At 45.4% G+C, this 21933-nt stretch overlaps 1 protein-coding gene and 1 long non-coding RNA gene across 3 annotated transcripts; one reads left to right on the forward strand and one right to left on the reverse strand.

The window, feature by feature from the left end:
* Window positions 1–753: 753 nt before the first annotated feature.
* On the reverse strand, window positions 754–19825 carry RPN2 (ribophorin II). Of its 2 annotated transcripts, XM_023939905.2 has the most exons (18): window positions 19517–19825; window positions 19230–19432; window positions 16864–16959; window positions 16030–16205; window positions 15416–15491; window positions 14903–15037; window positions 12644–12820; window positions 12174–12292; window positions 11735–11840; window positions 9257–9348; window positions 9020–9134; window positions 8493–8687; window positions 7928–8014; window positions 7340–7435; window positions 6126–6201; window positions 5097–5226; window positions 3381–3465; window positions 754–1122 (listed from the first exon to the last, which is right to left on the reverse strand). In XM_023939905.2, exons 1-17 carry the CDS (start codon window positions 19527–19529, stop codon window positions 3414–3416), a joined length of 1944 nt encoding a protein of 647 aa, XP_023795673.2. In that variant the 5' UTR covers window positions 19530–19825; the 3' UTR covers window positions 754–1122; window positions 3381–3413. The 2 variants fall into 2 exon arrangements, with proteins under 2 accessions (XP_023795673.2, XP_023795674.2); XM_023939906.2 differs by lacking the exon at window positions 3381–3465 and having other exon boundaries at window positions 19517–19821.
* On the forward strand, window positions 19748–20823 carry LOC111938292 (uncharacterized). Its single transcript, XR_002868919.2, has 2 exons — window positions 19748–20042; window positions 20530–20823. It is a non-coding gene; the product is annotated as an uncharacterized LOC111938292 (long non-coding RNA).
* The last annotated feature ends 1110 nt before the right edge of the window (window positions 20824–21933 follow it).

Consider the following 21933-nt stretch of genomic DNA (forward strand, 5'->3'; position numbering starts at 1 on the left):
AGTGGGGTCATGTCTCACACACGTGAAATGCTTTGGAGGATTCAGCTCCACACCCTTTATCTACATGCATGCTTGCTGATGTAATTTTCCTGGATTTCCAGAAGACATTTGATATGGATCCTTTGCCAAAAGGCCTTTAAAGCAACACCCCTTGACAGATGATGAACAGGAGCAGGGGAGGGAGCAACCGTTAAGTTTTCCATGTGGAAGTTGCACATCAGGAGGAGATTTAGGCCTTTGGCTATTACTGAGTCCTTCAGTAACACCCAAGTCTGCAGCCTCAGCACTGCTTGGTAGTCCTGAAGGGAGTAATTAGGTAGGAAATTAGAGTTTGAGTAACTCAAACATGGCCACGTGGCAAGCAGCAGACACCTGGCTTTGGTTTCACAGAAGACCAGAGGCAACAACCTCCATTAAACTGGTGTTTGGAGTGAGAAGGTTCCTGCCAGAGGCTGGAAATAAAGTGAAGCCCCCACAGGAGCCCCAGAGCTGCCAGGTCACCAGCATCACAGCTGGCTCTGACCCCAAGGGCCCAGAGCAGTGGAGAAAGGCAGCCACAGCCTCACCCAAGGGACAGGAGGGAGGGAAGTGCCCCCCAATAAACACAGCCCCCAGGGAAAGGACATGAAAGAACAGGAAGTTTCACACTCAGCAATGACTCACACACAAAATTACCCACCAGAAAAAGCTCTTTTCATTCTCATGTAAGCCCAGCTTCCAATCACCACCTCTGAGACAGCCAAAACACAACACTCAGGACCATTCTTTCCTCTTTATTCACAAATCTTTATGATGAGGAAAGGGCACCTGGGGAAAAGCAGATTTATATTTTCTTCTTCCTTTTTCTCGAAAGGAAATTCAAATGTCCTGGGAGAAGGAGGGAGAATCCAGGGAAGAAAAGATTTTCCAGATTCATATGAAAAGCACTCCAGTAGCATGAACACAATGATGAAAATAAAGATTTTAAAAAAAGTTTAACTGGCACCCTTTTGACTTAATATATAAAAAAGAATTATCTTCTGCCTTCCTTCTTCTGGCCTTTCAGTTATTTATTCACTTCTGTTCTGAAGGCATTTGCGTTGTTTTTCCACTTTAGTTCCATTCTTCTGGTACTAGTGTGTCCTGGAAAGAAAAATTAAAAAAAAAATATTAACTCTTCCAGGCAACAAAGCACTTGCTTGTACAGAACGAGTGTCCCCAGACTCCTCATTCTCTCTCAAAAGAAGCTCGGACAAACATCCCCAAAGCAGCTAATTTGAGTGATAAAATCAGTACTGCTCTGGAATGGGGGATGGAATTCAAGGAGCATGGAAATGGTCAGAGAAAATGAAGATTAATTTCTGGTGGAAAAGGGATGAATGTGCCTATTAAATTACAGAACTGAACAAAAAAAAACTCAGGCTGAAGGCAAAGCCTGCAAGTACCTTAACTTCTCCTTTTAACAGGGCTGATCCATCTGCTGGGAATTGTTGGTCCATGTTAATACAAAGATCTTCATCTCCCCAAGAACATCAAGCAGGGTTAGCACAGCAAACCCAACTTTTTGGGGTCCTTTTGCCTTCCATCATGCCAGACACAGGCACACATAGCATGACACTCTTAAATAACAATGAAACATTTGCAAGATCTCAGGGTCACAGACACGCTGAGAGCTAGAGTCCCTCTGCTCTGAGACAAGGCTGAGGGAATAGGGGATGCTCAGCCTGGAGAAGGCCCCAGGGAGGTCTGAAGGGAGTTTATGAAAAGGAGTGAGAGGGATGTTTTATACAGGCAGGTGGGGCAGTGGTTTCAAACTGAATGAGGGCAGGTTTAGATTAGATGTTAGGAAGAACTTTTTAACTCAGAATGTGGTGAGGCACTGGTACAGATTGCCCAGAGAAGCTGTTGATGCCCCATCTCTGGAACTTGTGAAAGGCCAGGGTGGATGTGGCCCTAAGCCTGTGGCAGGGGGGATTTGAACTAGAGTACCTTAAGATCCCCTCTAACCCAAACCAGTCTGTGATTCCATGATCCTCTAGGATTACTTACAGCCCATAAGGAATGAAGGAGTTAAAATACCAGGCTGGGAAACAGGAAACATGCAGGCTGTGGAGAACACACTCATGAGGCTCTTGGTACCAGGCCACTAAAAAGCTGCAAACCACTGGCCCAAAGTCATGTTAAAGAAAAGCATCCAGGAGCCTGAACAGCAAGCACAGCAATCATCTAAAAGTACAAGTGACAGCAACCTCCAGTTCCTCTCCAGTAACTTGCTGTAGCTTGTTGTGTGCTCCAGTACCTCAAAACACTCCAGGGAAAGAAATGACAGCAAACAGGTGTTTTTCTGAGGGACACAATGCCTAATGTTCCACAGGTAATTTCCATGCAACCATCCTGCACACTCCCTGACCTGCAGACAGGAGCTCTCAGCACAGTGTGGCACAACCTCCCAGCGCTGGTTTTGATTTGCACCACAAAAACTGGGCTCCATTCAACTCCCCATGTGCCTGGAGCACTGACTATGGATGTGAGAGGAAGCAGATGCTCAGATGTCCCTGTGCAGCACATTGTACAGGGATTTGTGTCATCACAGGAGCCATCTCAGAAACAAACCAGTGCACTGAATGAGGGATGAAGCCCCCATGCACACACACTCAGAACTGAGCAGTCCTGCCTCCTACACCAGCGTGCACAGAGCAAACTGAGACCTTACCTCTTGGAATGAAAGGAAACCAAGAGCTTTCTCCTGGTAAATGGCAATGGAGACCCAGCACACGCCTGTATGGAATGGATGGGGCTGGGAGCTGCTGCCTGAGCCATCATGACCAGTTCAGTCTAATGGCAGGATAAGCCAGGACTGGGTCGTGTTCTCAGCTGAGAGAGGTGGTGCTGACCTGGCTCTGCTGCACGGAGCTCTCAGCACCCCAGATGAGGATGTAATTCAGCAGGCAGAGTGCCTGGCAGTTGAAGAGCCAGAATACTGCAGGTGGGGCTAGGGAGTACCAGCAGCAGGATGGGAACACCCCAGTATCAGCCACTTTCATCATGGTCTCCTTCAGCTGACATTAATAATAATTTATTTATAGGAGCAATGCTATTGTTTATTTTCATCACCTGAGAGCTGCTTGATGCCCACAACAGCATATCTGCATGTGCACATATCACCATACATACTTCAGACAATTAAAGAAATCAAAACATGCAATTTAGTCTCAGAACTTGTACTGCTAATGTGCCAACCCAGCTGCAGCCAGGGCACCCAAGGACTGATTTAAAGCCCAGTAAGCAACGTTGGGGGAAGCAGCTTCAGCTCTCATATTTTTTGTCACAGGAGTGAGTGATGAGGTGAAATGAAACAGGCAGCATGCCCAGGGAAAGGCAAAATCCAAAAAGGCCCTTACTTCCTGAAGAGCTGGTCACTAGCAAACCCCCTTTTACCGCAGCGTTCTATACTTTGCCAACCTACTGCTCTGCTCTGCAGCGATCCTGCCAAAAGGAGAGAGGGAGAAAGGTTCAGAGAAGACAGGAAAGAAGAAAGCAGCCCTGTTCCAGGAACAGACCCAGTGATAGAAATGTAAAAAGCAAAACCAGGCCTTCTGGTAACTTCTGTAACAAGATGGTTTATACAGACAGCCCCCTTCCCTCTCCTTCCCATGCCTGCTGTTGGCCTCTACAGCTTCGCCTCAAAGTGCAATCTGGTTAATTGTCACTGCACTTCAGCATCTGAGACAGGCAGGCAGTGCCTTCACAAGCAGATGTCTTTTTGAACTTTAAAGTCGTGTACAAAGGGTTTAACTTTAGCCTCAGAGAGAAGCTTTACTTTCAAATTTGCCATTGTAGTTACAGCTTCGTGTCATTTACAGCGAAAAAGCACACGGACACCCCCTGCAGTGGTTTGAAGCAGGAACCAACCACCTGCATTTATGTGCTAACAGAAGCCCTGGTTGAGCCAAGACACTCAGAATTTCGTTTCATTGTATTATTTTTCCCCAAATCTGTATCCTAGGCAAACTGCACTTAATAACAATGTCTCATGACTTTTTCAATGAAAAAGGAAACATTATTAAATGACAACAGCCCCAGGGGCAAGAATATTCCCATGGGAAATTATGCTAACACAAAATATCACAGTGGAGCGGGCTGGACATTGGAGGGAGCAAGGCTGAGAAAGCTGGGAGGACAGTATGAAAATTGTTAATTATATTCATCATCCTCCTCAACACAGCCATAAATGTAGAGATATTTTAAAGAAAACAAATCAATGCAACCCTTCTTATATTCTTATATTTTTTGACAGCTCTTGTCCTGGTTTTAATAGTGTAATCAAAAAGGGGAGAGCTCAGGGTTATCTATGCAGCTAGGTAGCCAGTGGCTCAAAAAGGGGAAAGTAAGGAAAGCACAGGTGTGATGGCAAAGCAGGTCAGTAAAATCATCTTCAAAGTCAAACACTGCATTAGTAGAAATGCTTGTCTCACATGGAAACTGTGTGTGGCAGCAGTGAAGGGGAGGGAATGCTGTGACCTCTAACCAAGGCACTGCACTGGCAGTCTGGGTCAGCAAACTGATGGCTGCCCATGCCAGGGCAGCCAAGAGACACTGTGAGGCAGGAGACAAGGGTGCAGAATGAATCCAATGCCAGTACAGAAAGGAATGCTATATCCCTAATACCCAGCAGAATTTTCCCTGGGTTTGCTTGTTTGTTGCCTCTTGTCTGTTGCTGCACAGCTGATTAGCAGCCACTTCCCTTTTCTCTACAATGTCTCCCTTAGCTAGACGAACACAGCAGTAATTTACTCCCACCTTACCTTTCTTCTCTTAAAACCTTTATCACAAGCAGAGCTCCCAAACAGTTGGGCCTCTCCTGTGTTTACAGTGGCTTTCATGACATAACATAACATATTCTAAGAGCTTCCTTCAGCACATGCCAATGCTCTCTGCAGGAGCTGCACGCTGGGGACAGCCCCCCACTGCCCTGCTCAGTTCAAGAGGTAGGGAAGGGGGGCTGAGCAGCCCAGCCCCATAAACAAGGTCCAAGATCCCAAAGCAGTGGTCACTGACACACAGCAGCACCCTGTGAGCTCCTCCCCACTGATGTTAAAGCTCTGTGCCCCCCTTACCTCTTCACAGCTTTCTGAGCCAGCATCCTGTTGCCTGCCAGGAATGTGATGCCACCCAAAATGGCCAAGTACTTCAGAGTCTGGAACATGTTGAGCTGAGTCCAGTAGACATACATGAGTCCCAACATTGCTGGGAAAAAAAAAAAAAGACAGAGTCCAGGGCTGAAACTGCATTTCAAAGACACCAACCATTTGTCATCCTCAGAACAACTGTACTGCTAGTTCCTATCTCATCTCTGAAGCTCTGAATGGCAGCTCTAAAGACCACACATTGCCAGGGAATGAAGACATCTGGGTGCCCATTTTGGAAAGAAAATGTGACACTGACAGCTTGCAAACCAATCCTCCTGTGGCAGAATTATGGATATATTATAGACATTCAGGGCTATTAAAAAGAGGAGGATACTCTGGATTTCAATAGGGGATATTAACCTCACACATCTGTAAGGGCTTACAGCTTTATAAAGCTTCCAAGAAAACTGACTTGGACTGAGAAGCTGTGACATTTGGAAATCAATAGATTAAATATTCTCCCAACCTGGTATGCTTTTGAAATTATACCAAGACAGTAAATAACTGTGCAACCAAGGACACAATAAAATTGATGAAAAAATCTGATTCAGCCAAAGATCCAGAAGTGCTTTTATGGGAAGAGCTTTAAAGAAAAGCCGTAGCCTTTCACTGCTGAGAGTCCTGCAGGTCTCAATCCCCACAGAACCTCCCCACTCTCAGAGGATAAACATGCAATAAAGAAAGTGTGACCTCTGGAAATAAGAAGTTCTACTAAGTACAGATAAATGGAGTGGGAGAGGGGCCTGCATAATGACAGCTGTTATAAGCCAATGGCCAAAACAGGTTTATCACCATATTAACAATCATGAAAAGCAGGAAGGCAGATGGAAACAAGAGAACAAATGTTATGCTGTTATGTCATTAGAGTTAATAGACCACGAGCCCATTAACCACAGGCTCTCATCTGTAACTCCCAGGTGAGGAGGTCAAACACAGCAGAAAGCCTCTGACACTTACCAGCATGTCCCAGGTGAAAAACAATGGTGCTGGGAGCAAAGCTGAAGTTGGAGATGTTGGCACCTATCTTGATCCACTGAAAAGGAAAATAAACAAACTTGGAGTTAAACAGCCTTGTAAACAGAAGTTTTTATTTTAGGCTTCAATATCTTTCAAGCCTTTTTAAGATCTTCAGTGAATCCAATGTATTCTCTACAGAAGCACTTGTTTACTACTGCAAGAGGAGACAGCAGCAATTCTGCTAAGAGCAGCATTGTTGGAGCTCCTTCAGTGGAAATTTCTCCTGCTACTTCTGACTGCCCTAATGCAGTTCCTCAAATGTCTTAAACTGATGAGAGATGACTGCTCCAAATTTAAACACTGAAAAAGAAATAGACAAGTAGACATTGCTATTTCTACCCAGTTGAATTAATTTCCATTAAAAATACAAAAATAAAAAAAAAATCCAAAGAAGTAATGCTCTCATTTTGGATTCATACAAAGAACAGCTATAGATACATGATGTTTGCTCCTAGTAACACTTCTTAGTTTTTGACTATAAAAGATAAAGGCATGAAGAGTGGAAAAGAGGAGCAGCAGCAATGAGTTTTTTCATTAAAGTGTCATCAACTTGTATATTGTGAACTCAGAGGACAGAACTGCCTGAATACCAGCTTTCACTGAGACTGGCTAATGGGAAATTACTGTTGGAATCAGTTTCAACTTCCATATAAGGAATAATTTAACTTGTCTCAGTGAGATTTTTTTATTGCATTAAGTTCAAAGCACTGACCTGATGATACAGTGAGTAGCAGTGTATTTTTCAACTACAGACACTCCAATGTCCATAAACAGGAATTCAATCTAATAGGATTAAGTAACACAGATTTTGTGATGGATTTATTACATGTGAGGCAGCAGAACTGTCTTTTTCCTGTGGAAGCCTCATGCTATTATAACTTAATCTGCCCACTGTTATTCAGAATCCCCAGCTGAAGCACACTGAAGAAACTCATCCACCTACTTCAGCTTGGCAGCAGTGTTATTCTGCTTTGACTATAACCTCAAAAAACCAAACCAGACCAATGCTCTGCACTGACATCTGCTAGCTGTGACTACAGCACTGCTGTGCCAGTCACAATTAACCAAGAGTTTTAGCAAGAACTTGAGCTGTCCAACCTGACTCTGGACTGGATGGGAAAAAGTGTTGTTCTTCTGTGACCCAGTTCACTCACCAAGATGAGCAGCAAAAGCAGCGGGGAGAGAACCAGTGCTGTGAAAGTGTTGGAGACCACTGTGGGAGGCCTCTTCTCAGGCTCCCTGAAGAGGTGCTGCAAACAACAAAACCAGCTCATGAGTAGGAGCGTTCCAACAGAGCAGCTCCTCTGCTCCCCAGACCCACTGCAGCCCTGGTGCTGTTCTCAGAGGCTCTTCTGGATGAGAGCCATTCTTCTTAAGGCAAAGACTGACTCTTTGAAGCAGTGCTGTTCCAGTCTCTGCACATTTGATTTCTTGCACAGTTAACTTTCCTTGCACTCACAGAAGCACTTGTTAGCTTGACATCAGCCCAGATGGCTGGAATGAAACAGATCTTTCTGTGGTGCTTACCTGGCCAAACTTTCATTTTTGAGTCTTTTCACTGACACCAGTTGCTCTCTCATAGGTAGAACACACAGCTTTTTTATTCATACACCAGAGAACTCCAACCAATTTCTTTCCATAAAGCAGTAACTCTGGTCTTCCTTTAATTACATTACTTACAAATAAATTATGTTGAGAACACAACACTCAGCCCTCATCTCCACACATAATCTTGACTGTACCTGAATTTCAGGTTTGGGAACAAAGAGGTTCTTGGACTGGACTGTGGATGGTGCATCCTCTTCTGGAAATGTGATCACAACATCAGCCTGAAATGAAATTGTGCAGCTTCATGCATTTAGATCCACATTTATGTGGCAATCTACAGTTTATATAATTTGTAAAGGAAATTGAGAAAAAGACACCAGATTTTTAAAGAAGCAACCTCTCCTAAAAAGGGGCAGTAATTTCATTCACCCATCATTTTACAAATTGGACTTACTTCCAGCAGAGAAAGAACAGAGAGGTTAAACCTTGAGAGCCTGCTGTGAAATTGCACTCAAACAGATAAACCTTCTGAAGCTTCTGTACCACCACATGATGAAATTAATGTTAATTTCTGTCTTGCTTTGCTGTTTACTTAAAACTTGCAATGAATAGCAAACCTCAGAGCCCATAAATGGCCAGGATTCTGGTTCACTAAAAAGAACCAAACAGTCGATTTTTTTGCTTCCAAACCTGTACCATGCCCTCCTGTTAGACTGTCAGTAATAACAAAACCACATCACCCCACTTCCAGCTACATACCACATTCCAAAGGATTGGATTTTCCAGAGTGGCATCTCCAATGATCAGGTAAAGAGTGTAGGTCCCAGAGGCAGAGTCAAATTCAGTCTTTCTTTCAGAGGTATCCAGTTCAAATTTGTACACATTCTTGCTGTCTGGTTCTGCAACAAACACCACCTCCTGGCCAGTCTTTTGGTTGTGAAGTCGAACAAAAGTCTGCAAGGAAGATTGCAACATTCAAGGACTTTTCAGCCAGCAATCTACATTAAAAAAACAATCAGAAGTGTGTTTTTATAAGGCAGGCTATGTGCACTCAGTCTGTGCAGTTAAATACAACACAATACTAGAGCCAGGAGAGATTTCATTTAACAGACAGACAAAACAAATGAAGTGAATCTTCCATCTAGTGAGATCAGTGATCTTCACAGTACATGTCAGAAACATAAGGCTTCTCAAAACCTATCAAATCTTTTCAAGAGCAACTGTCATCTCAGATGCTTTATGATGGAACGTCTTGGTAACACAGCAGTGACAAAAATTGTCCTAACCTGGTGAGGGATGAGTTCAGCTCCACTGTTCACATCTATCAGCTGGAAGGATAAAGCAAAGTTCTGATGGCTGTCAGCAGTGAATGAGCCCTTGGCTTTGGCTGGGTAAGCTACCCTAGGAGGAAAAAACCACACAGAACTGAGATCTTCCAGGAGAAGGCCTGGTGCTCAGAGAAACCAAGGCTCCAGTCTAGAGTCAGGATCCTTTCCAGGATCACACACCCCATGACATTTTACCTGGTTGTTTTTGGTGCAATGCTCTGATCTTTATCCACAGTAGAAAGATCTACATTAGTAATCCCCACTTCTGTGGAAACTTTTACTTTCAGCTGCAACAAAACACAACAGAAAACTCTTGAGAGCACTCAATATACACCAATTATGGTCAAGCTTGCTGCAGATGCTTTAGCTCTTCTGTTCCCCTTCCCCAAAGAAGGTCTTATGACTAAGCCCAAGTCAGAGCCTAACCTGCACAGAAGGATCTACAGCAATTTACCTTCTGGCAAAGCTCCTGCACCAGTCACTGACCCTGAGCCATCCCCTTTCCTCCCTGCACAAGCAGCCAGCTCTGCAGACACCAGCTTCCCAGGCATGCTGGAATTAGCTGTCCTTGAGAGAGCTGTTTTTAATGAAACAGTCCAACTACCCAGATCCAGCTAGTTTTCCTTTTGATCTAGCAGAAACTAGCTATTAAAGATTGCATCACATATGACACAACTTCACACTGCCTGTGCATATGTCCTTCTACTTTCTGGACAGCAATTTGAGACAAGGGGTCTCCAGACAGCAACAGTTCTGCCTCTGCTGGCTCCTAAAGCCCAAGAGGTTTCTGTTGATTTTATTACCAGCAGGCACATGCCAAAGCATTCCTGCAGAGCTGCACTTTGTCCAGCAAACTTTCCTTCAGAGTCACAGCGTTTATCCCTTAGTGCAGGGCAGCCAATAAGGCCCTGCCATTTATCACACTCCTCTGTGCTAAGTGCACTATAAACCCCAAGCAGAGAAATGATTTCCTGTCCTTTCCCCAGCCCCAAACCACAGCTCGTTCAGGCACTGAGCCGAGTGGGTTTGACTGATTTCAATTCTTCTCTCAAACATAAGCAGTTACTGCAGTCTGTAGTTTTTAATTAGCACATTTGTTCTCACAGCTTACAAATGCTCCCCTAGAGAATTGAAGTTTCATTGCCAAGACATTTTTCATCTTATACTACAATTTGTTATTACAGGTTTGTTCATGTGAACCAGCCCCACACCCTCAGCCCAAAAAATAATTCACAGAGAACCTGCAGGAAAAATATGTAAAAACATTAACTAAACTATTCAGGTCAGACTTCAAACACAATCATCTTGGCAGTTCCTTTACAACAAAAAGCATAATTTCAGAGATAGGCTACCCCCAAAAATGGATCCATTAACATGCAGATGATTCAAGGTAACTTTAGCAAAGCCTTAATTTGTTCCAAGACAGGGGCAAAGAAAGATGGACTAATGAAATAATTTTAAAAAAGTTGTGTGGAGGCAACTCAGAGCTGCTGCACATAGCCCCCTCCAACTGCACAGTACACAAACATCTCTCAAATATTTTAATGCCAGGAAATGCAGTCTCTGCCTGAGTAATAACCCACTGGTTTAGCTCATTACTGTCAAAACGATGGTGCATTAAGGACAATTAATGCTAATAACAGTAAGGAAAAAAGCAGCTCCCCAGCAGTCCTCCCCCGTAACAATGTGTCTTATTAGCAGCGGTTCCCACAAAGCTGCTGGCGCTAATACATTCCTGCCGGTGCCTCCCAGTGCCAGCCCCAGCTTAAGCAGGACAATCCAGCCCCTTCTGACATCCCTGAGTGCCATTACTGCTCCACTGACAGAGTCCATTTGATACTCAGAGTAAAGGTCAGCAGTTGTGTCTTCCTCCACTCCAAGCTAAATATGTTGGAAGACTTGAAATGCTAATTGTTTCCTCAAATAGGTGACTGAGGGCAACAATTAAGCCTGGGAATGGACCTCTTTGGAGAAGAGCATTCTCAGCTGTTGACACTGGGGTGACTACATGAACAGCCAGAGAGACAAGTCACATTCCACTCACTGTAACAAACCTGAGGAAAGGAAAACTCCAAATCTTTATATAAAACTGCTCTTCAGAAAGGTGTCACCTAACAGCTTTTGCCACCAAAAAAGGGCTGTGTATGCATGAAAAGAAGCTTTAATCTGCTTTGGTCATGGCTTCTCCATTACAAAATCCTCACCATATACACAGTTTGGAAATGCCAAGAGACCCTCTTCTAGTGCTCTAGAGCTTATACAAACAGACAACAACAAATGCTCAGCTTCCACACATCAGGCAATCCCCAGACAACTGATAGCCAAGCCTTGAGATTTATGGGCTCAACTCTGGAATGCTCTGAAGAACTAACACTTGGTAATCATTTCTGCATATCGACTTAAGGCTGCCATAGAAACATCTCCACTGTTACCCTTTGTTACATGCTGTCAGATCAGCATCTAAGTGATAAGACAGGTTTGAAATGTACACAAATCCCTTTTGATCATGTATTTAATCTGGTTATCGGCCATAATCCTGAGTCAAAAACCAATGCATTACAGAAAAGCATGTGATAAAAATTCCATACAACTGGCAACATCCTTCACAAGCATAAATAAAATCTGTTCCAGTGAATAGGCACAGAATGAAAATACATCAAAGAGCACACCCACCTCCACTTTGTTAGCAATAAATCGCTTATCTCCATCTACACTGATAGAGAAATCATAATATCCACTTGCAGGTTTCACATTCATGAAGTTCAGCTCAAAGAAATCTCTGTAACAAAAAACCCCAAGATATTAAGAAATCTCCAAATATGCTACATTAAACAGGTAGACAAACACAGCACAAACTAACATTGCTAAGTGCAGCAGGAAAATAATTTCTGAAAGTTAACCAAAGTCAAAAAAGAAAATTGGAATTTCCCACTCCCAGTCAAAATAAATCACCAAATGTGATCAGTTACTCTACACTAACAAAACACAACCAAAGCATTTTGAGTTTTCTATCACAGAAACGTTTCCTTGGTGGAAAAACAAGGAAAAGTAAGTCCAACACTGCTTAAATAACATCTATTTGCTTACTCTAAAAATAATCTTATTTTCTTACCCAGAGAGAGTAAATGGTAGCTGTTGAAGAACAGTGACTTTGCTAGACACAGACTTGGCTTGGTCAAGCTTTACAGAAACTTGAGTCAGTAGCTGGGACATAACATTGGTCACTTGCAGCTATGAGAGAAAAATCAGCATTTCTGTGAGTCTCATCCCAGAAGGAATGCAGGAACACAGACAACTCAGTGCTCCTCTGTGTTACACACCCAGAGCTCTCCCCTGCTCAGCATCCCACATCCCTTTTCTTTCTGCCACAGCAGGGAAGGTGAAAGGCTGACTTCCACACCATGCCTTCTTGAGGCAGTGCCTGGTAAGCTGAGGTTCCCAAGGATCACTTCACAAAGGCACTAAAATCCCAGATCTGCTGGAGCCTGAGTCACAGAGCTAAAAGTGAAAGACTTCAGCTTACACTTTCAGCCCAGAGCTCCAATACCACAGACTGAGCCAAGATTGGGGCTAAGGCCTTACCCTGAGTACGGGCTGATGATGAGACACAGCCGCAGGCCCGTCAGGGACGATGATGATGGGCAAGTGGAAGCGGTTCTGGGACAAGGAACCGGCAGCACGAGCAACGCTGAAGGCCTCGGAGAGAGTCTCAAAGTTTTTCTTGCTAAAAATCGCATTCATCAGCTGGATAACTTGATCCTGAAAGAGGAAAAGCCAATCACATGTAAGCACCAGCAGCTTACCACAACATTGCAAACTGGCTCAGTATTATGTTATTAATGAAAACATCATTCATAAAAGACTCTTTAATTTTCCATTTGCTTTAAAAACAGTTCAAATTATGAGGCAAGCCAAAATTATCTACCTTTGGAATTTCATGTGCATTCTTATTCTTGGCTGGAAGATTCCAACCACAATGACTGGAATTGTGTCAAGAACTTGGAAAAGCAGAATATGGATCCACCTCTGCAAATGATGTGTTTCAGAGTAAAAAGATGTCATCAGCTCAACTACCCAGACTGCATGTGGCTGCAAAAAGACAATCTGGCTGCAAGAGCTGCACCATTTCTTCATGTGAAGAAACCTCCATCTTCACAGTGGAGCAGGACCAGGCTTGATGTCCTGGCTACCAGCCAGGCTGGGAAGGCCATGGAGCAAAGCATCCCAATGTCTCTGGAAGGAGCCAGCCTAGGCCCATGCAGGCTTATCCCCTTCGGCTCAGCAGTGTCCCCAAGCTAAGAGGATTAGCTTTGAAGCAGTACCACCAGGAGCACAGAGCCAGCTCTGGCTTTGGGATGTGCCAAAGCTAATTTGTTCTCCCCAGGGCAGGAGTGGGACAGCATCCCCCCAGCTGGTTTTTCAGGCTGACTCAGTAGGGTTAGGGCATCTGCACCACTCTCTGCAGAATATTCGTTACCCATCATTATTCAGCTTCATCCATCACTCCTTGCTAGTCTGGAAAACAAGAGGGACTTGCCACCTGTACTATGATCCCAACAAAGGATTTTGGGCTAAAATCTAATGAGAATGAGAACAATCAAAGACAACCCTAAATAAAGTAATAGAGACACAACTTAGTGACCTGCAAAGAACAAATACTTCTAAATGAAATCCACTGCATCTCAAATTTTCACTCTCCTGCTTGTACCAGTGAACACCAAATAACATCACAACTAGAGAAAGCATCCAGACAAATGCTACAAAGCTCCTGCACAGTGCAAATCCTGCAGTGTTTTTTGTGTCTGTGGAGGTCATGGCACTGCTCCAAACCCTAATCAGCAACTGACACTCCCACTGAAGCTCTGGGGGGAAAAAATCAGGGAGATATTTTTTCAAATACTGCATGTTATTTTTTAAAGACAGTTTTGTGGCATTCCAAAGGCACTCTCACCATTCACCAGAGATAAAGCCTTAAGCCCCAACAGCAGCACTTCTGACAGCACAGTTCTGAAAAAATCCTGAACAATTTCCCTTAATTGGTCTTTTTTTAAAGCATCATTTGGACACTGACAGTTTGAATTGTGCGTGGCAGAGTCACCACCTCAAAAATGACATCAAAATTACTTTGCATTAGTCTGTTTGGCAGCAGTGTGGAAAAGAGCCAGGACTGAACTCAGATGTCTTACACTGGCTTCAGTCTTAACCCTGCCACTTTGGCTTGTGCTTCAGGGAGCTGCCATTCTCACTCCAAAGGACATCTAATTCCATTAACTTGTGGGAAAAAAATTCAAGCGGATCGTTTGCAGTAATGATTTCTAGCTTAACCAAGATCAAAAGAAATTTCCAGCAGTCTTTCATCTTAGACAACACGTTTTTTCATCTGGATTCCTGCAGGCACATGGTAATGTTGTCTCTCTTTTGGGCACCCCAAACTGGGGTGCCTGCATTTCCTTACAGATAAATAACATTTGCAAAACACCTTGAAATGCTGGAAAGTGCTACAAGTGCCAAATACCAGAACAAACCCTGAAACAAGGTTTTTTTTCAATACCTTGTCTCAATAAACAAAGAAAAACCAAGCTTCACTTGCAATTTCCTTTTGTACACTTGAAAAAGGAAAAAACCCAACAAATCCAGCCTGTGATCTTAAACTTGGAATTTCCTCTTCGATTCTGTTTCCTAGCATTCCCTCCACAATGTCCCTTTTCACTGAGTGTGCTCAGTGCTTTCTCCAGTAGAAACTCTACCCAGTTACACTGGGCTCTGGCACTGCACCACAGGAACTGAGCAGATCCTTTTTGGGAGCTGGAGTGTGGAAGGAAGGAAAGGGAAGGTACAGACCTCCTTTATTGCTGGCTCTGTACCCACATGGTCTGACAGCTTATAAGCAGCAGCAACAAACAGGGCAGTAGTCTCAATTCCTTCTTCAAACTGCAGGTAAACTCCACCCAGGTCATCCAAGCGAGCGACAAGATCCTGACAGAAAGAGTTAATAAAATTTAAACTGCATTCTAATGGATCCACAGAAGTCAACTCTGCTGTTAGGCCTGTAATCAAGAACTATATGGGAACAACGACATATTTTGTAATAGTTATTTAGAAACAGGAAGAAAGAAAATCCTCCAGCCTTTAGTGGATTTAATGATATGTAAATGTCAGGATTATCTATGTTTCAGTCCACTGTGAAACAGATAAAAGCCCAAAGAATTATCTGCTTAAAAGCCAAGCCACATCATACAGGCAGACAATTAGCCAGGCCTGTTTTTCATTTCATTTTACACATTAATACATCTTTTAGTTCTAAAGCAATCTAGCAAATTTCTGAATAATTAAGAGAGCACAGTGTGTTCCTACCTCAATCTCCTCAACAATGCTAGTTAGATCTGCCTGCTGGGACAGGTAAGATGCCGTCTCCAAAGCCTGGATGGTTCTTAAACAAGAACAAACAAAACCAAACAAGTGTATGATTATTCCTTCCTTAAAAGCCAAACGCCATTTAAATCAAAGCAACTGCATTTTCTATTCTAAATGAAGTGTAAAACAGCTGTTCCTGCCTTCAGTTCACTCAAGAGAATGAATCTAAAGTGATTTAGTGTGAACTTAGCATTCATTACAAAATGTCACTTTAGCTGCATCAGTGCTGCAAGGAACTCAAAGATTCAAAGGCAGAGAAAAGAACAAACTGATCCCTGCAGAGTACAGATCCAGACTTGCTACTGAGGCTTCCAGGAATCCATTTTTTCAGTCAACAAAGCAAGTTTTAAAGTTTCCCTTTCTTCCCTAGCCTGTAAGGGACATTTTGTTCTTTTGTTTCACAGAGAAACAATTTTTTGTGGGGATAAATGCCAAAATTCCTTCACCTTACTGGCACATATTTTCCAGTTCACAGTGCAGGCACCCCAAACTACAAGTAGGGCTGAGAAAGAACATTAAGACAAACACTTGAATTCCTCCTGTGTGAGACTTACGCCAGCACACTCTCCTCCTTGCTGAGACGAGCAGTGAGAGCACTCAGGGCTTCCTGGGATGCCAAAGGAAGGCCAAAGCCACTCAGGGCACCAACAGCGTGGAAGATCTGGGTGACTGAGGAATCCTCACTGACAGCTGCCAGCAGCAGCTCCCTGGTCTCATTTGAAATGGTGACCTGAGAAAGAGCACAGGGAACACAGTGATTCACACTTGAAAAAACACGGCCTTCAAATCACCACTGATTCCTTCCTGGAGCAACACTAGACTGGTGAACTATATAAGCTTTTGGGAAAAATCCATGTATCATTCATTACCTTTTAATTTAATTAATTAACTCCTTAAGTTTTGCTGTTAACCATCAATTAGTCAGGATAATTCGTGATTCAGATGTATCCTGGTAACCTGCTACTGCTTTTCATGTGGCATCACCTCATTGTGTAGTAGCCAGGGGTACTGATGACAAGGAGGTCTCGACTCAGGAAGGGTGGTCTGCAACTGTATCCAACAGTGTTCCAACACCCAAACTGTCTGTCAGCCACACAAAGAGCTTCTAATTTACACAGTCCTGAGAATTCTAACAAATGTGCTGCCTTTTTTCTTAGCCATCAGTGTTTAATTAAAAAACATCCCCTCGGAATTACCCTGAACCAAATCCATGTGTCAGATATTTATACTTTGCCTTGTGTAGAGCACACGCAAACATTTATTTACCTAAGGCACAACAGAAAACAATCTAAAAGTAAAAGTTATGTGTAAAACAAACCCAAGAAAAATCTCAAGGCAAGTATTTCCTTGGTAATACCTGTTTGCAGAACTCAGGGCTCCACACTCACCTCACAGCCTGACAGGACCTTCATGGACTGGGCAGCATAAAAGAGAGATTCAACACTGCTGGAGTCCACATGAGATTTGATGAACTTGCATGCAGCCTGTGGAGAAACAGAAGTTAATTTAAAACACTGAGAGATTTATATGATACTCTTAAGACAATTCCATGAACATTGTGCATTTTTGTACCCACAAAGAAACAGGTGATTCCTGCTAAAAGACAAGGAATTTTCACATAAGCTCCACTGCAACCATAATTCAAACCTAAATTGAATATAATTATAAAGCCTATTAAAATTAAAGTCTAACAGGTGTATTTAGTAGGGCAAATCTTCCAGGACAGTGAGGAGATGAACAGAAATTCTCTAGGTGAGCTTCCTTTCCAGCTGTATATCACACCATTATTAATGGATCCAAATGCAGAACTTCAGAGTGCAGAGAGAAGTGGGGCAAGCAGTGGGACTGCTTGTTAATTTGTATTAACTGACAGCTGGACAGATGGATCATTGAGATGCATTTTAAACAGAAAATAACCAAGAATTTAACTGCTCATGCATAAATCACAGGACTTTGAGTATGTGGAGCACAGGCCTTTACAAGCAGGACAGGATTGCATAATCTAGGAATACTCCTAGACTTTCTCTTGGCTGAGGAGGATCAGGTTAGAGGTCACTTAATCAAACCTGATACCCTCAAATCCATGGGCCCCAATGGGATGCAGCCACAAGTGCTCTGGGAGCTGGCAAATGTTATTTCTAAGCCATTCTCCATCATCGTTGGAAGCTCATGGAAAATAGGAGGTGCCTGAGGACTGGAGGAAAGCCAATGTCACAAAGGAAAAAGAAGAGAATGCTGATAACCACAGGCCAGTCAGCCTCGCCTCCAGCCCCAGAAAGGTGTTGGAACAGCTCATTTCTAAACACATGGAGGAAAAGCAGGTGATGAGGAGTAGCCAACATGGATTCACTAAAGGGAAATCATGCTTAACCAATGGGATAGCCTTCCAGGGGATGAACCTGAGGGTCCTGGTGGACAACAAGCTGTCCATGAGTCAGGAGAGTGTCCTGGGTGCCAAGTAGGCCAGTGGTATCCTGAGGTGCACTGGGAAGAGCACTGCCAGCAGGTCAGGGGTGTGATCCTGCCCCTCTACTCAGCCCTGCTGAGGCACATCTGGAGTGCTGTGTTCAGTGCTGGGCTCTCCAGCTCAAGACAGACAAGGATATACTGGAGGGCTGTGAAGATGATGAGGGACTTGGGCATCTCTGAGGAGGGAAGGCTGAGGGAGCTGGGACTGTTCAGCCTCAAGGAGAACACACAAATATCATTCCATGACAGATGTCCAGGGGTTATACCTAGCTATTATTTTTACTACCTCTACCTTTTAAATAACCTCACCCTGAGAAGAGGTGTGCTGTGCAGAAAAACGTCTCACCACAAACCTTGAGAAATCAATAAATCAATAAATACTGTTTCCCTACAGAAGCAAAGGCTGTGCTGTCACTGCCAGAATTAGGAACTAATAAACTAGGAACTAATAAAAAATCCAGCCACAGTGACCCAATTCCCAGTGTAGCCCACAGGTGCCCAGTGACAGGCCACAGCAAGGGGTGCACCGAGATGAACCCCATCTTCAGGACCCTCACAGTTAACAGCTTATGTGCAGCACTCGAAGAGAAACCAAGGCCAAAGGGTTTAGAACCCCTGTACTGGATGAATCCATGAGGAAAGAACAAATTTCTATTTACAGTTCACAAGCACAGGTAAATATCCACACGCAGGTAAACAGGTGTGCCTATGTGAGGAAGCTGTTAAAAGCACAATCTGCAACATTTAAACTAGAAATGCTTAGAGACACAGCACAGTAAGAATTATGTTGATACCACCAGCCTTAAAATTATATAATTAATTATATATAAAAATAGCACTGCCTGAATTCAGTACTTGAACTGAAACTAATGGGAACTCTGTTTAACAGTACACTGCACCAAATGTGCCACAGGAAGGGAACTTATTCACAAGGCAGTTAAACAAATTGGTGTCTACAATAACATCACAACGGGCCGTGGAGAAGTGAGCCCTGAAGCCACCATTTACAGGCACTGAGTGTAAGCGAGCCAGGGCCTCGTAAGTGCCCGGACAAAGATGCAATTTACCCAAATAACACACGAGAGTCACCAATTACCAGCGATACACCGGTACTTACTAAGGATATAACGCGCGTACGTTTTACATTTCCCACACGGCCCTGTCCAAGCAGAGCTCTCTCTATAAACTCATATTATATTAATGATTTGTCTTTCACTGCTATGCAGCAGCCCCTCAGGCAGCAAAGCGCCCCCGGGCAGAGACAGCCGGCTCATCTCCCGCTCACCTTTTCGTCCGCTACCCGCACCCCGAGGCTGCTGAGCCCCACGATGGAGTAGTAGGCGGCCCGCACGTCGGGGAAGGGCCGCTCCAGCACCGCCCGCAGCCGCGCCAGGTCGCGGGCAGTGAGACGATGGCTGGGGACAAGGGCCTGGGCACCGGCGAGGAGAAGTAGGAAGCTGAGCGCCGCCTCCAGACGCAGCCTCGGGCCTGCGGAGAGATAAACGCGTTAATCCGGGTCCCTCCACTTCCGCGGTACCGATACCGGCCCCAGCCCCGCCGCCCTCGCCTTACCCGGCACCGCCATGATGCCGCCCCCTCCCGCGCCACGGCGCCGCTTCCGCCCCACGCCCCGCCCCGCGCCATCATGCCACGGGGGGAGGTGAGAGGGACAGCGTATTTCGCAAGGCTTCCTTAGCTCCACTGCTGCCCGCTGCGACGACCGAGAAACTGTGAACGACAGTAAAGCGAGCTGGACGGCCGGGGCAGCGGGCGGGGAACGGGCGGTGGAGGGGCCGCCAGGCCACGGGAGGAACTGACTCCCCCGGATGGAGAGAGTGGTACGGGCCTCCCGGCGGGCCGCGAGGGCGGCCCCTGGCGGGGATGTGGGCTGCGCTGATTGGCCAGCGCGCCTTAAAGGGGCCGCGGCGGGAAAGCGCCCGGGGCCTGTGGCAGTGTCGCGTCGTGTCGCGATTGTATTCCCACGGCGTGTGGGGCCGTGTCACACCGTGTCGTGCTGTGTCACACCGTGCCACGCTGTCTGGCTCTGTACCATGCCATGCCCTGCCTGCTGTGGCTCGCTGACAGCGAGCCCCTCGAGGTGCGAACGGGGGTTTGGGTTAAGCTTGCAGGTTTCCCAGCTGTGGGGCAGTGGCTGAGGTGATTGTGCACGGGCTATGGTGGAGCGATTGCAACTCGGTTCGGTGGGTTGGGCTGCGGTACCGGCAGAAGGCTCCTCACGCTAAGGGTGCCCAGCACCGGGCAGGCCTGGCAGGGAATGGTCACAGCCCCGGCGGGGAATGGTCACAGCCCCGGCAGGGGATGGTCACAGCCCCGGCGGGGAATGGTCACAGCCCCGGCAGGGGATGGTCACAGCCCCGGCGGGGAATGGTCACAGCCCCGGCAGGGGATGGTCACAGCCCCAGACTGACAGAGCTCCGGGAACGCTTGGGCAGCGCTGCCAGGCACAGGGTGGCATTGCTGGGGTGCAGAGCCAGGACTCCGTGATGCTGATGGGTCACTTCCAGCTCACAATATTCTAATCTGTGTTCTATTCTAATTCTGTGATTCCAATCCTTTGTTTCAAGGAAAAGAGGAATGGGATGCCTGGCCCAGAGCCACCAGGAGTGAAGTCTGGGAACGGACCAGTGACTGAGGAAAAAGTGATTTTGGAAGTGGGAGATCACAACCACTGACTCATTGACTGCCTACCCCAGACTCAAATGAGGGGAAGAACTCTGCCTGTGGATTAATTAGCATGAGACACAAGAAACATAACTAGCAAGTAAGGGATTGAGTAATGAATAACAAAAGGTTCTGTAATTTGCAATCAATGAATGCTAATAGTTTTGTTAAAATGTATAAATAATGTAAAGTTTCTACAGGTGAGGAGCCAGCCTTTTGTGGGTTATCACCTAGCTCCCTATTTTGTGCAAATTAGAAAAAAACACCCAAAAATACCTCTCCTTGGTGTGTGAATTGGTGCTGCACACTGTGGAACAAGCCCATGCTTGGGACAACAATCCAGTGCCAGAGCCATGTAGTGCTGAGTCTTGTTTTCCATTTGTTCATTTCTTCCCCCTTGTTTTCCCTTAAGTACCAAATAAAAAGAGACAAAAAAACAAGCGTAATGTTAAGCCCCAGCTCTGCTGGGCAAAACCCAAGCCTCTTGTTTAACCAAGCTGGATTTCCTGTGGGAATAAATAGCAGCGATTATTTCAGGTGACTCCTGGGCTGGCCATGCTGTCAGGGTCCCAGAGTTCCTCAGCAAAGCAATGTACAAGTCAAGGTGCAAAATGGCTTTTTCCCTGTGAGCCCCTGGGGATGGGCAGATGGGGCTCCGTGTCCCTGTCCCCACAGGGACACAGCAAGCCATGGTGACAGACACCCATCCCTCTGTTCACTGTCCTCCTGAAAGGCCCCAAATTTTGGGGATAAGGGCTGTGCTTCCTCCTGCAGAGGGCACTGGGAACTTGTGCTTTTCACTTTCCAGGAAAGATCCCCTGGAGCCGGTACAGCTCCCAATTGCACACCCATCCTGCTGCCTCTGGGGCACTGGGGACATTTAGTGGGACATGGGCAGGGCTCTTGGCCTCACTGGGGGAAAGCAAGGAACTGTGGAGCTGCTGAATGTGGAAAAGCCACTGCTGAGAAATCAGCCTGCCCTGCTTTGCCCCTGCTTTGCCCCTGCTTCTCCCTCTGTGCCAGAGTGATGGTGAGATGTCAGCTCTGGAAGGGCTCCCTGCCACAATGTGCTGCTCACAGGTTGACTTCCACAGTGCTGAACCACAAATCTCACCTAAATCCCCCAATTATTGAGCCTGAACATGTTTGGGACAGCAGGAGATGCTCACAGCTTTGAACATCTGCTGTGCTGAGGATGCTCCCTTGCCCTGTGTGACTCCTGTCCTGCTCTCCCTTGGCAGGAGTAGCTCCTCTGAAGTGTGAAATCCTGTAGCTGCAGCTTTCCTGGGGGAAGGAGGAAAATGTCC

This window comes from Cyanistes caeruleus, chromosome 16 (genome assembly GCF_971803275.1).
Source record: "Cyanistes caeruleus chromosome 16, bCyaCae1.hap1.1, whole genome shotgun sequence".
Lineage (NCBI taxonomy): Eukaryota > Metazoa > Chordata > Aves > Passeriformes > Paridae > Cyanistes > Cyanistes caeruleus.